Source organism: Diplotaxodon limnothrissa, linkage group LG10 (genome assembly GCF_057381915.1).
Source record: "Diplotaxodon limnothrissa isolate DT_005_m linkage group LG10, D_limnothrissa_male_GT1.1, whole genome shotgun sequence".
NCBI lineage: Eukaryota > Metazoa > Chordata > Actinopteri > Cichliformes > Cichlidae > Diplotaxodon > Diplotaxodon limnothrissa.
In genome coordinates this window covers 20,533,836-20,546,904 of record NC_140605.1, presented here as the reverse complement: position 1 = coordinate 20,546,904, position 13,069 = coordinate 20,533,836, and the positions used below count along the sequence as shown (strand labels likewise).

Genomic DNA, 13,069 nt, shown 5'->3' with positions numbered 1-13,069 from the left:
ATATCAATATTTTAATGTGAGAATTGATTCTACAACATAAATGATTGGTATCGGAGGAATTGATATTTCAGGATCGATCCGCACATCACTACTGGCCGATGTGTAAAAATTATAGCTGTCGAAATTAACGCGTTAATTGCGATAATTAAATTTTGGAATTAATTACGTTAGAATATTTAACTATTTAGCGCAACACGCAGATAAGTCGCTCCCATAATTCCACTTGATTTGTTTACCGCGCCACTGAAAATGGAGAAGCAGGAACAGGATGGCCTTCTGGATGGGGAATTTAAATACAAGAAGAACATAGATGGGACAATAAACAAACGCGTTGTAATTTGCACTCACTGTAGTAAAGAGTTTCAATTTCACCGTTCAAATTCGACCTTAAAATACCACCTTAATGCCAAACACGCGATTGTCGGGGCAGCTGCTTCACCTGGCCTGCGTCAGACCACTCTTAGTGAACGCAGGCCACTCGGTAAGTCTTCTTTGGACAAACTGACCGACAATATAGCCAAATGGATAGCAAAGGACTGTAGACCGCTAAGCATTGTGGAGGACAAGGGCTTTGCGGATGTTTTAAAGGTTGCATCTCAGGACGCGTCCTACAAGCCCCCAGCGAGAAGCACAATAACAATTCGAATCCACGAACTGTATGAAACGGAGAAAAAGAAAAAAGAAGAGGCTTTAGTTCACACAGAATGCGTGGCTCTGACAGGAGACCACTGGACATCATTGAGTAATGACAATTACTTTTTTACAATTACTTCTTTTTACTAAAAATAACTCAGTTGTTTGGTGGTGGCTATGGCGGAGCTTCCACAGATTCAGTAAAATTAACAAGTGGTGGAGGCCAGCAGGTGGATGAGGGAGAGGGGAGTCAAGGAGGAGCAGAGACCCGAGGCAGCCGCCGGTCCAAGTGTCAGGTGAACTGAACTTCAGGTAAGAAATTATGACCTGCAGTCTATCTGGGTCAGATATAAACCAAGTTTAGGTTGGAAGTTGGAATATGGAATATGAATATGGAAGTTGCTTGAAGACGTTTCACCTCTCATCCGAGAAGCTTCTTCAGTTCTAAGGGTCAAATGGTGGAGAGTCCCAGATTTAAACCCCGTGGGAGTATCCCCCCAAAGAGGGACAAAAGGACCCCCTGATGATTCTTTACCTAATCACATGAGCAAAGTCTAAGGAGTTTGGAAAGAAAAGTGTCTGGACTTGTTTAAGTTGCTTGAAGACGTTTCACCTCTCATCTGAGAAGCTTCTTCAGTTCCAAGGGTAAATGGTGGAGAGTCCCAGATTTAAACCCAGTGCGAGTTACCCCCCAAAGAGGGATCCTCAATCTAATCACATGAGCCGAGGTGTAAAAATGGGTTTAAATCTGGGACTCCCCACCATTTACCCTTAGAACTGAAGAAGCTTCTCGGATGAGAGGTGAAACGTCTTCAAGCAACTTAAACAAGTCCAGACGCTTTTCTTTCCAAGCTCCTTAGACTACAATGACCTGGATGACTGAGAACCTTTACAGACACATGAGCCAAGGTGTGAAAACGGGTGTGGGTCACAATCAGCCAAGGTTTCGGGTGAGCTCATTGTGAAACCTGGCCCCACCCTATCATGTGATTTCCTGAGGTCATATGGCCCAGGGTGTGAGTGGGCGTTAAGGCGTCTGGGAAGGGATCTCAAAACTGGATTATAGATGGCAGACAGTTGGTGTCGTAAACCACCACCTCTGTTCAAAGATGGTCGCTCACAGTGGACGTAAATGGCTTCTTTCACTCCTCTTTCTCAAGCTTCTCAGATGAGAGGTGAAACGTCCAGACGCTTTTCTTTCCAAGCTCCTTAGACTACGATGACCTGGATGACTGAGAACCTTCACAGATTTAGTCAGCATTGATTTAACTTGAACAACATACACTGAAACTTGGGAAACAATTTCATCATATACATTCCTTCATGTACATTCCAGGAGGGGTGGTATGAAAAAAGAATGCTTGGACATTGCTAGCATAATGGACGGGGTTCCCACACAAATCCAAACCAACTTCCTTCAAGCCAAAGACTAGAAAATATGGTGAAGCATATCTTTGTTTAGGTGTTTAGGTGGTGGTGGTGGTGGGGGGGGGGCAAACATTTTTCTTATAAAACAAAGGGGGGCCTAGCAAAACAGTTTGGGAACCACTGACTTAAGGAGAATGGTTTGGTTTCACCTTCAGTGGACTTCAGTAGTCCTGCTAAGACTCTTTATGGCTATCATGATCCTGAAACGTCACATCCTGTTTTCTTGAGATCTTGAAATAGCTTGATGACAAATGTTAATTGTAAAGCTTTAAACCTTCTCTTCTGCTTCTAGGCCCTGTCAAGGAGGGGAAGATGAAAAAGATGACCATCTTTCTGAGGTTTGAAAAATCTGTGTTGTATATTTTTCCTCCAAGTGTTATAGCCTCTATTTCACACTGCTGCTGATAAGAAAGAGATAAATTTTGCTCTCTTGTAGATCTGAGACAAAGACAATGAGAAAGCCACTGATGAGGATCCAAACTATGCCTTATTTAAACTCTATGCTGATCAGGTGTCAATCTTTTTCTCTTTCTTCAAATCTTTACTTTTTCCTGATATGCATCGATACATTTTAGTTGTTTCTCTGCCTCTTGGTAGAATGATGAGCTGCTTTCTGTACAACTCCAGAAGCTCCTGAATGACAGATTCCCTCATGGTAAGATGAACATGTGTGCTATGAAAGGTTCAAAATCATCATTCATATCTTGTTGTTGATTGTTTGCTTTTATAGAAAAAATTAATGTTTTTCAACAGGGAATGGCCACAGGGGCTTTAGTTTGGATGCCCGCAGGTGTATGATTGCCTTGGTGGATGTATCCTAAATTATACAGTTATTTTCCTTTTGCTTTTATGTGATGCCACACCCAAAATGATCAAAGTTGATGATCAAACTGACAACTGGCCACATTTCTATTAGGAGTAAGAACTTTTTTGTAAGATATCCTTAACCTGCACAGCTCGATCAAAGGATGACAATGACCTTTACTGAATTCTCAATTCTCTGGAAGAAGATTCAAGAATACAAAGTAATGCAGCAAGTATAGTCTCCAAGATTAATACATAATTTAATTATTTCTTCAACTTTTAGAGTTTTTTCCCCCAAAAACTTTCAGTTTAAAATTTTAAAAATGAGATATGTTCAAACTACTATTTGCTTCTAAATGTAAGTTCATCCTGCTTGTAGAATCTCTTTCATCGCTCTGATGTGAATGAAAATGGATCCCTGTCTGACGATGAGCTCCAGAAGGCGATTAAAGCCGCAGGTAACACTAATTATTGTCACATTTGAACACATTTAAGTGTAGTAACACATTTGGAGCTTGCTTCGTGTTATAACTGGAGAACTCCTCACTGTCTCCTCGTGTCTTTATCAGGAATGGATGTTAATGATGCCAGTGTGGGGCTGATGATGTCTCGGTATTCAGGCTTCTCCACCACCTCTTTGGAGGAGTTCACCACTCTCATGTTGCGCCTGGATAAGATGTCAGGTAATAAATCCACATCTTTTATCTATTCCAAAATGTGCTTAGACGTCTGTTGCATGGGGGTTTTCTCCACAGACATTTTCAAGGGCAAATCATCTGATGGTGAGATCCACCTGACCTGGGATGAGGCGAGTATATTTAATACCACTTAATACTCTTTAATGGTGCACTTTAATAAAAGTGTCACTATTAATTAACCTTTGCTATTGTGTGTAATTATAATATTAGGATAAGTAAGAATTGCCTTTTACTATTATAGGTGTGTTAAGTGTAAGTGTGTTAAGAAAATGACTCTTTCAGTCTTTTATCCATGCATAATCATGCATGTTACTATAGTTTTATAGAGTAAATTCAGAACACATGAGAGAACTGTAATACAGAACCATTACAGTGCAGAAATTAGCCATAAACGAAATAAATTGTACGTCTAAAAGTTGCCTTTTCTTTCATTTCAGTGGTCTCTCATCTCCATGTATAACTAGACCAGACCAAATCAGGAGAACTGAAAAGATTCCTGCAATCATACTTGCTTTTAAGTCTTAATGCACCAGCTTTTACAGGGGTGACCAGGTTGAGATTATGTTTTTTTCCTTTTGCTTTTGCTTTCTTTCAAACCAAACCACTGTAGGCCAAAAATGTGATCTTTTTTGTCCATTTCCTTTCATAATTTTCATAATACAAAATGTTATCATTATTCAAGTTACCAGCAATGGCTAGCAAAAGTTCCATTCATAAACTATTAGGGTGCCATGGTCAGATAGGTATACCTGCTAATTGGTGCTTAGTAACTTTATAACATACTAGAACTAGGTTTTAGAGCCAGCTTAAGGGGTGCAGTTTGGTTTTTTTTTTTTTCAGAGGGGGGGGTTACTTGCGGAATCCCCAAAGTATTTAGACCAAAAAATGTAAACCATTTTCTTTATTTTTCCTTTTTTGTTTAATATTGTTGTGACACAAATGAGCAAACTGATTATTTGACAGTTAACAGTGATCAATATCTGTGTTTGAGCAAATTATACATTAAAAAAATGCCCATGTTAAGTAAAACATATTGTGAAATAGGCATAATAGTGACTCAGCAGCATTAATGGTGAAAGCAAATAAATATGTTTAACTGTCAATTCTCTGTATCTCCAACTTTCCTTTGCAATGATTATATAGCAATAAAAAATGATACCCTCTGAATTCTCTTTTGTACTTATTTCAGTATGGAATTAAGTCTGACCAGGAGCAGTAGAAACTGTGAATCAGACCTTATTTTATTAGTCCATCACTGAATACACCAGAAAAATAAAAAGTGAATGAACACATCACCAGTTCAGAAGTCAAATCTGCAGTTTAGCAGCTGAGATAAAACGTACGATTTACACTCATTCATTTAGGACAGGATACAAGAGGCTCTCTAGAAAAAACCCCTCATATTCAACATTTTTATTTTTACAAAGATAAAACACGAATCTGCATTTCTTTGCCAGGGACTGTGAAATATTTGCACACTTTCAGTCTGTTCATTGTATGGTGGTTACAGGAAAAGGTTGGTAATGTACTATAATCATATTAACCATGAAAAGACTATAACCAACAATAAACTTACCCTACTAACAAGTACTGTCATCTTACTCAGTTTGAGCTTTACTGCTGTTCAGAAACATTATGAAGATCAAAAATCCACATTGCTGCAGTGGGAGGATGGTCTTTAAAATGAACACAAACATTGCAGTTCATCCTGTTCTATTCTTAAAGCCCCACTAGTCCACCATGTATGCATTAACCCACAGTGAAAAATAGTCCTTAAAAATACATTTTCCCAATTTCCTCCAGTTTGAGGATTTTCCCCCTAAACATTTAAATAAGTCTCTTACATACAGCTTCATGTTAAGATGTTAAAATGTTTATTTTTCAGTAGGAACCACCCTACAGGTTCAGTTAGCACTAACTGTTTAAAGAAAAAAAAATCATTTGCTTTTTTAAGGGATGTCTTTTAAACAAAATATAAATATTCTCAAAACACAGAGTGCAGTTTGGAGATGTTTTCTGTGTGTGCTCTCAGTCCTCCTCTTTCTCGATATAGCTTTTAGATGCAGAGCGGGCCATCTGCCTGGCCATGTACCTCTCTCTTGCCGAACTCACAGTCTGATCTGTGCTGCGCTTTGCAAACTTGTTTGTCTTCTCCTCCGCTTCCTCTTTCTCCTCACCTTGATTTTTCTGCTCATCTTTGTTCTCTATTGTGCATTCAACTTCTACCTTCCTTTCAAGTTCATTTTCTTCCTTGTTCATGCCCTTCTCCTTCTCTGGTTCCTTCCGTAGTGCCTGCTCTTCCTCCAGATGTCTGTCTTTCCTCTTGTCTTCATCCGGTTTCCTTCTCTTTTCCCTCTCCCCATTCTTATCCCGTTCTCTTTCTCTGGAGCTCCTCTCCCTCTTTCCATGCCTGTCGTCCCTTTCGGTATCACCTCTGCCTCCTCTACCTCTGTCGTCTTCTCTACCTCGGTCTCTGTCTCTCCTTCTATCTCTGTCGCTTCTTCTTTCTCCATGCCTGTCATCTCTTTCCCTTCCCCTGTTTCTGTCTCTTTCTCGCTCTCTCTCTCTGTTCCTTGCTCTGTCTTGGTCTCTGTGGCTCTTTTTATGTCTGTCTCGCTCCTTCTCCTTTTCCCTCTCCTTTTCGTCACCGCTCCCTGATGAAGGTGACCTCTGCCTGTACTGGCGTTTTGAGTGTGCAGAGCCGCCCCCAGGCTTGCTAAACCCAGATTTCTGCTCATGTGCCTCCTCGATGTCACTGCTTGAACTTGGGATATTTTCATTGGATGGAGGCGAGGAAGCAGGTGAAGTCTTTTCTGTGTCTTTTGAATCCTTTGAAGTTTGAGGTCTGTAAAAGAAACAGTGATATAATAAAGACTCCGAAAAAAAAAAAAAAACCATGCACATGTTCATCGGTGAGCAAGTAATGAGAAGCTATGACTGACTTGTTCGCAGAGCGATCTGGTATTGCCTCCTCTCCTACAGTCTGATTCAACAGGTGCCGATAAAAGCCACTCAGGTCTTTTTGTTTCTTCACATCCAAAGCAGCTAAGTAAACACAAATTTTAACAAATCACACATACTTTGTATTTAAAATATCCAAAATGCTCAAAGATTACAAAAAGTTGCATCAGTCATTCACAGACATTAATAACAACTGCTAAGTATCACTCCAACCTTCCATCTCTGCCTCTCTCTTCTCTCTCTCCTCCTCCTCCTTCTGTTCCTGCAGTTTTTGCCTATAGGCGGATGTAACATAAGCCTCTTTATCCGCAAACTTCTCTCCCTCTGCTTCTCTTTCCTTCTGAATCTTCCTCTCCTCCCTTCGTTCTTGCTCTTTCTTTCGGTCCTCTACTGCTTTCATTAACTGGTGGATATATTTTGGCTGTAACAAAGAGAGACAGACAAATTTTCATCTCATATATTACGTCAAATGGACATCAGAAAACAACTTGAACCGAACAGCAGCACTGAGGTTTTGTTACTACTCCAGCTGCTTAGTTTTCAAGCACAGCTTTATAAGCATTCAGCATAAATTAATTTACCTTTTTGTCTGTGCCTCCCAGGATTTTTTTGCTGGTCTCTAGTCTCTGTTTTTGAATGTCATCGTACACAGCATCGTAGTCATATACAGTACTGTCCTGTTCCAGGGCCTTCTGCATCTCCAGACGCGTCTTCAGAAAGAAGGAAAGTGGAAGACAGAAAGATGAAGGCATCAAATCACTGTTTGTTTGTTTTTAATTTAATTGAATCTTTTAATTTTTCTTCTTACTTGTTTCATCATCTTCTTTTTTATAGATTCTCTCTGCAGGCTTTCCCCAACTGAGGTCTGAGGGAAAAAACATACAAAAATAAATTCAGTATATTTAGAAAGAAGCCTGCTAACAAGCAAGCTAGTTAGTGGATAAACTTCTCTATTATTTATTTTCAGTTTCTTAATAGACAAAATACTTGAATAAAATTCATTTTACTAAGTGACAAAGTACAAATTGTAATGTCTTGTTTATAACAAATCTGTTTACCCACCTCTTCATCGGAGTCATCATCGAATACAGAGGGTTTTGGTAAGGTAGTGGTCTTTGATAATCCCTTCTTTTGTGGCAAAATGAGCCCATACCTGAGGATAATCACGAAACAGAGGTTCTTAAATTAGGATTAAGATTAGGATTCAACTTTGTTGTCATTACACATGTATAAGTACAGGGTAACAAAATACAGTTTACATCGAATCAGAAGTGCAAGAGCAGTAAGTGCAAAAGTGCGATTATACACAGATAAGGGTAGTTTAAAAGGTAGGAATCATTATGAACGGATTCTGACAAATAAGTATACAGATGTTTATATTGCTATACAGAGAGCAAATATACAGATGTACTACGCACAAACGCACAGATGTATACATGTGTAGAGTTATACAAATGATCTGTATAGCATACAGATTCAACGGCACATTTGACAAGCTTTCACTGGTTATCATAATGATTATGCATCTTCAATGGGGACAACAGCAAAGGCTTTAAACTGACTGTGACACCAAGCAAGCATATTATTTGTTTGTTTTTTTACGAAATAGACCAAATTGTATTTTGAATGACTAGCATTTGCTGTGAACTCTTCCCAACTACAACCATCTGTTCGGGTTAAAATAAAATTAAAAAAAATAATAAGCTGACAGAGGAGTGGTAACCATGAAAAACACAAAACGGGTTTTTTGATAACCAACGTTAAGGAGCTGCTGTTTAATAAGTTATGAGAGAGACTAGCATAACGTTAGCATTTCGATAGCTGGGTCGCTAGCTGCAAGGAGAGCCGACGTTTTTATACAAAACCCCGAGCTGGTACTACACGGCTGATATAGTGAAATAAGCTCTTTTAGCACGACTCTAAGCTTTACCGTAACAACCTGAAACAATATAATAACATGTTGTTATAATCATGCTAGCATGTCTGCAACTCACTGTTTCGTAGGGACCGCCATCTTGCTCCGCTGGCTGTGGACTCGCACAGCAGATTCGACACAATTTCAAGCGGCTACAAACACAAGCTTCAACTCAGCAGGCAGTAAATAAGGTCACCGCATGAAGGAGCCATATCCATGTTTTTGGGGAGTGTTATTTGCTGCTGTTATGGGTTTGACCCTCTTGACAAATGTACGGACTTCTAACGCATAGAGGTAACATTAGATAAACATCTGCATTCTCAATCATCCAGGAAAGTAAATCTCCAAAAGTTGATTCTGTTCATCTGGACATAGCGTTTTGTGGGAGAAACATTTCGTCACTCATCCAAGTGACTTCTTCAGTCTCAGCTTACTGCAGGTTTCCCCAAATCGTACATTTGCATAATGTCTGAAAACAGCCCACTGAAGGAACAATGGGCTGGGAGGTCAGTTCCTTAATCACAATTATGCAAATTCTCATGACCATTGATCAACAACCACTGACCAAAACCCACTGATCAAAGACCACTGATCATTGGCCATGAGTACCATTCACAGAGAGTTGGGGAATTGCTGCAATCACAGCATTGTAAGATGTACCCTTAGCGAAAGATGTACCCTTAGGCCCCCTTCTCGATTCAGAGGAACTGACCTCCCAGCCCATTGTTCCTTCAGTGGGCTGGTTTCAGTTAATATGCAAATGTACTGTTTATAAGATTTGGGGAAACCTGCAGTCAGCTGAGACTGATGAAGTCACTTGGATGAGTGACGAAACGTTTCTCCCACAAAACGCTACGTCCAGATGAACAGAATCAACTTTTGGAGATTAGATAAACTCCGACTTGCTTACCTGGACAGGTAATACATAATTCGGTAATACTGACGCTCATATAAGCTATTATTACAACTCGTGTACATAGAACATGTGTCAAATGTTTAAACTGAAGAAAAAAAAATCATTTTAAGGGAAAAAAATGTCACCTTGAATTTGACTGTAGCCACAGGGACAGGGCCATGTTTATATAGCATCCAAGTTTCAAGTTCAACTTTCAGATTTTCAAGTCGTTTATTTGTCATATAAAGGTATCAATGGCACATTACTACCAGCAGTTAAATTCTTAGGCTCAGAGCCCCCTCAATATTGCACATAGAAAGGTAAAATTGCACACAAGAAACACTTAGATAACAATAAGATGAACTATATAAATAAAGAAAATATATATTTATTTAAAATAAGAAAAGAATAAATCAGTACAGTTTACTATAAATATTGTAGCAGCTGTAGTGGAGAGGTAGTGGTATGTACATGTACAGTGACTGTGCAAAATAAACCCATCTTGGGAACTGAGGAGATCTTTTGGCAGATGAATTTTGTCCCACTCTTGTGTGATATAGGATCTGGTTTTTATTCATGGTAAATGGACTGATTCTTAGCTTGACTCATAGCGCTTTTATACAACATGCCACATTCAACCAAGCTCTGCCCAGCTTTACCACTTTGAAATTCTGCCTCTGTAAGATGCTCTTTTTATATTCAGTTATGTTACTGACATGTTGCAAATAAAACAAGTTAGCCTACTAATTCTGCTGCTGCCGTTATATACATAAAGTGCATGTGCAGCAAAATGGAGTTTGTAAGTGTAAGTATCTACTTGTATTCTATACTGCATATAATATGCTGCATTAGTATGTACCCAGCATTTTACTGAAGCTGAGTTTATTATCGCTACTTCTGCTGGTTTGGTACTGTCACATGTGTAAGTATAGCTACCATGTGAGAACCACAAAGTGACAAGCTCAAAAATGTTTTCAACTTAGCAACCGATAAAGTCTGAGAATTTCCGAGAACAGCTGACCCTCAAGGCCTAGTTTATTACTAAAATTCATCATAAGGAAGTTTGAAATGCTTGTTTTTTCAATGATTTCAAATGGCACTACAAATTGTGATCTGAAAAGTAACTTGTAGGCTAATTAAAGCTTAGTAGCAAATGTAATATGTGCCTCGGAGATGTGGCACTGTAATAGTAAAGTACATGATATTGGTATTTGAGTATAGCATTTATGTTTTATCTACCACTGCTAAATTTTCATTTGCCATGACCATCACTAAAACACGAATGGCTGACTTTTCTACAAAAAGTCAGTCATTACAATGCATTACAATTGTAAGATTTAAATATAATTATTACAATATCTTAATTGTAATTTGTGAAAATATTTACAAACTAGTAAGCCCCTTACCATACATGATTTCACCCCAAATCCAGCACCCTGAGGCTGCTTGCAAAGCGGACAGAAGGAGGCCGAGGACTAGTGAGTGTCATATCCAGGATGAAACAACAAACATCCATGAGTACATCAGGAAGATGGCCACAACTGATCATGTGCTTAGTTAATAGTTTAGGCAGCAGAAAAATATATATTTTTAAAAACCTAATTTACTGTAGCAGAACTGGGCTTTAATATTTTCTGTATTTGTACAGCTCCTTCACCTCCCTAGAGTTGATTCATTAAAGGTTCCTTACCTCCAAAGTGGAAACAAATTCTACAATAAATCACCACAATGACCAAAAACCAAAGTGTACTGAAATTTGTGACCGAACATCAACAAAGTGCAATAGCATGAAAGTAGTCATTTATTATTAAAAACAATGGGAGGCCCATAGGGACGCCTCACATTGCTCAAAGTGCTCCTTAAATAGATGAGTTTTTAACTGTTGAGAAATCAAGTGCTGATAAATCTCAAACACCTTTCATTTATTTTAATTTGATTTGTTTTGTCAAATGCTCTCTTCTAAACCTGTACGTTAATTCATTCCATTAAATAAGATCAAAGAGCGCACGGCTCACCTGTGATTAAAGCTGTAGCTTTCAGTCCCAGCCGCCTCATCTGAGTGACTCTAAATCCAAACACCATTATCTCTTCCGTAATCTGCATCTCATCTCCCCTGTGGCCTTACTGCTAATCCTTGCGATTCACGACCAAACCTGCCTGATAGATAAACGGACTATATGGCGATCAAATGAACTATGCAGTGCTGGTTAAATGGACAGGTAGGTTTACATAAGGCCAGAAGAAGTGCTTTAAGTAACATTCACGTAGTAGGGCTAAGATATGTGGATATTGGTGACTAAAAGAAACATTTTCGCTTTTTGTGCAACAGAGAAAATAGGGAGAAAAGGAACTACCAGTGCCTTTAAGGAAATACAGTGAATTATTGTTTAATGCCTTAGTTTTTGATTTTTAACAATTAAGTCTGTGCAGACGAATGGAGAGAGTGAAACCAGATTTCACAACAGGTAATGGCAGTAGTAGTCCTGGCATGATGAATCTGTGCATACCTCCACGTGCTGGTCTCTGGGCTGTGTTACACTTGCTGATGATGACACACATTTAATATATTTACGTCTGTGGTTTTTGACAGGTTCCTGTTATCCTTGATCTGTGCCCTCAGGCAACAAAGATAACAGTGTAGCTGTACAGGTTTGGACAGGAAGCTACTTGCGTATGCTTACAAAATATCATATGACTGCTGGCTGGTAGACTACAGGAAGGTGCCCCATTTTTTTCTTTTCCCCAGCCTTAAGCATGAGTACAACAGGTTTAGACTAATTCTCTTTAGCCATTTTCTACAAAGGTTTTTCCAATTTAGTCTTGCTTTTCAGATTTGAGAGCAATTTACGAAAGTGGATTTGGTAAAGTCTTTGGTCTCAGATCATTGTAAATTAATTAAACCGACAGCAGCATATGTATAAAAGTATTTTATGCAAATAAACTCTCTTAAATCAATAAACCGCATTAAGAAGCACTTTGAGATCATTATACATCTATCAATATTAATGTCTTTTGCTGCTATATTTAAAATATTAAAGATACAATCTATTTAAAATTAAAGCAGCATGCCTACAGAGTATTAGGATATATTTGTCCTCAAGCTTCATTAGTTTAACTACAACAGTCCTAAAGTAGTAGTCTGTGTGAGTAGTTTCAAGGAAAAGCCACACAGTATAGTATGCTGACTGCTTAGTTTCCACTGCCCAAAACATTGTAAAAGCCTCCTTTCACCCTGCCACCACTGGTTTGACTTTCTGCCCTCAGGCAGACGCTACAGGTCACTAAATCTCAGACTAACAGTTGTGGAAACAGTTTGTACCCTAAGGCCAGTACCACTCTCAACCAACATGCAAAGTGAACAATCACAGTACACACTCGCACACACTGTCACACAATAAAACCCTTAAAATATTCTATTAATTTTATGTTATTTATATACATACTTATTATACAGTCTTGTAGTTTGCTTTCCTTTAGCTTCAACCTTGTTTCATCAAGCTGGGGTGGCACTCCCAATCTCTTTGTAATTGAATTGCAATAACAATGTAGGCTTTCTGTTCTATTCTATTCTATTCTATTCTATTCTATTCGATTCTAGGCTTAAACCTTGTAATGCAATTGTTGTATGCGGTTTACATAATGGTGCATTTACACTTCTATTCAAATAAATGACCTCTTAAGAAGTAGTATTGCTTCTCTGTAGACACTCCTCATAAGTGCTTTGTTTATCTCCAG

General features: G+C 38.7%; 1 protein-coding gene across 2 annotated transcripts; it reads right to left on the bottom strand.

Annotated features, from left to right (window-relative positions):
* Positions 1-4,834: 4,834 nt before the first annotated feature.
* nsrp1 (nuclear speckle splicing regulatory protein 1) lies at positions 4,835-8,561 on the bottom strand. 2 transcript variants are annotated; one of them, XM_085363861.1, is made up of 8 exons: positions 8,519-8,561; positions 7,587-7,677; positions 7,333-7,389; positions 7,106-7,234; positions 6,738-6,945; positions 6,502-6,608; positions 5,790-6,392; positions 4,835-5,735 (listed from the first exon to the last, which is right to left on the bottom strand). In XM_085363861.1, exons 1-8 carry the CDS (start codon positions 8,536-8,538, stop codon positions 5,592-5,594), a joined length of 1,359 nt encoding a protein of 452 aa, XP_085219987.1. In that variant the 5' UTR covers positions 8,539-8,561; the 3' UTR covers positions 4,835-5,591. The 2 variants fall into 2 exon arrangements, with proteins under 2 accessions (XP_085219987.1, XP_085219986.1); XM_085363860.1 differs by having other exon boundaries at positions 4,835-6,408; positions 6,506-6,608.
* Positions 8,562-13,069: the final 4,508 nt, after the last annotated feature.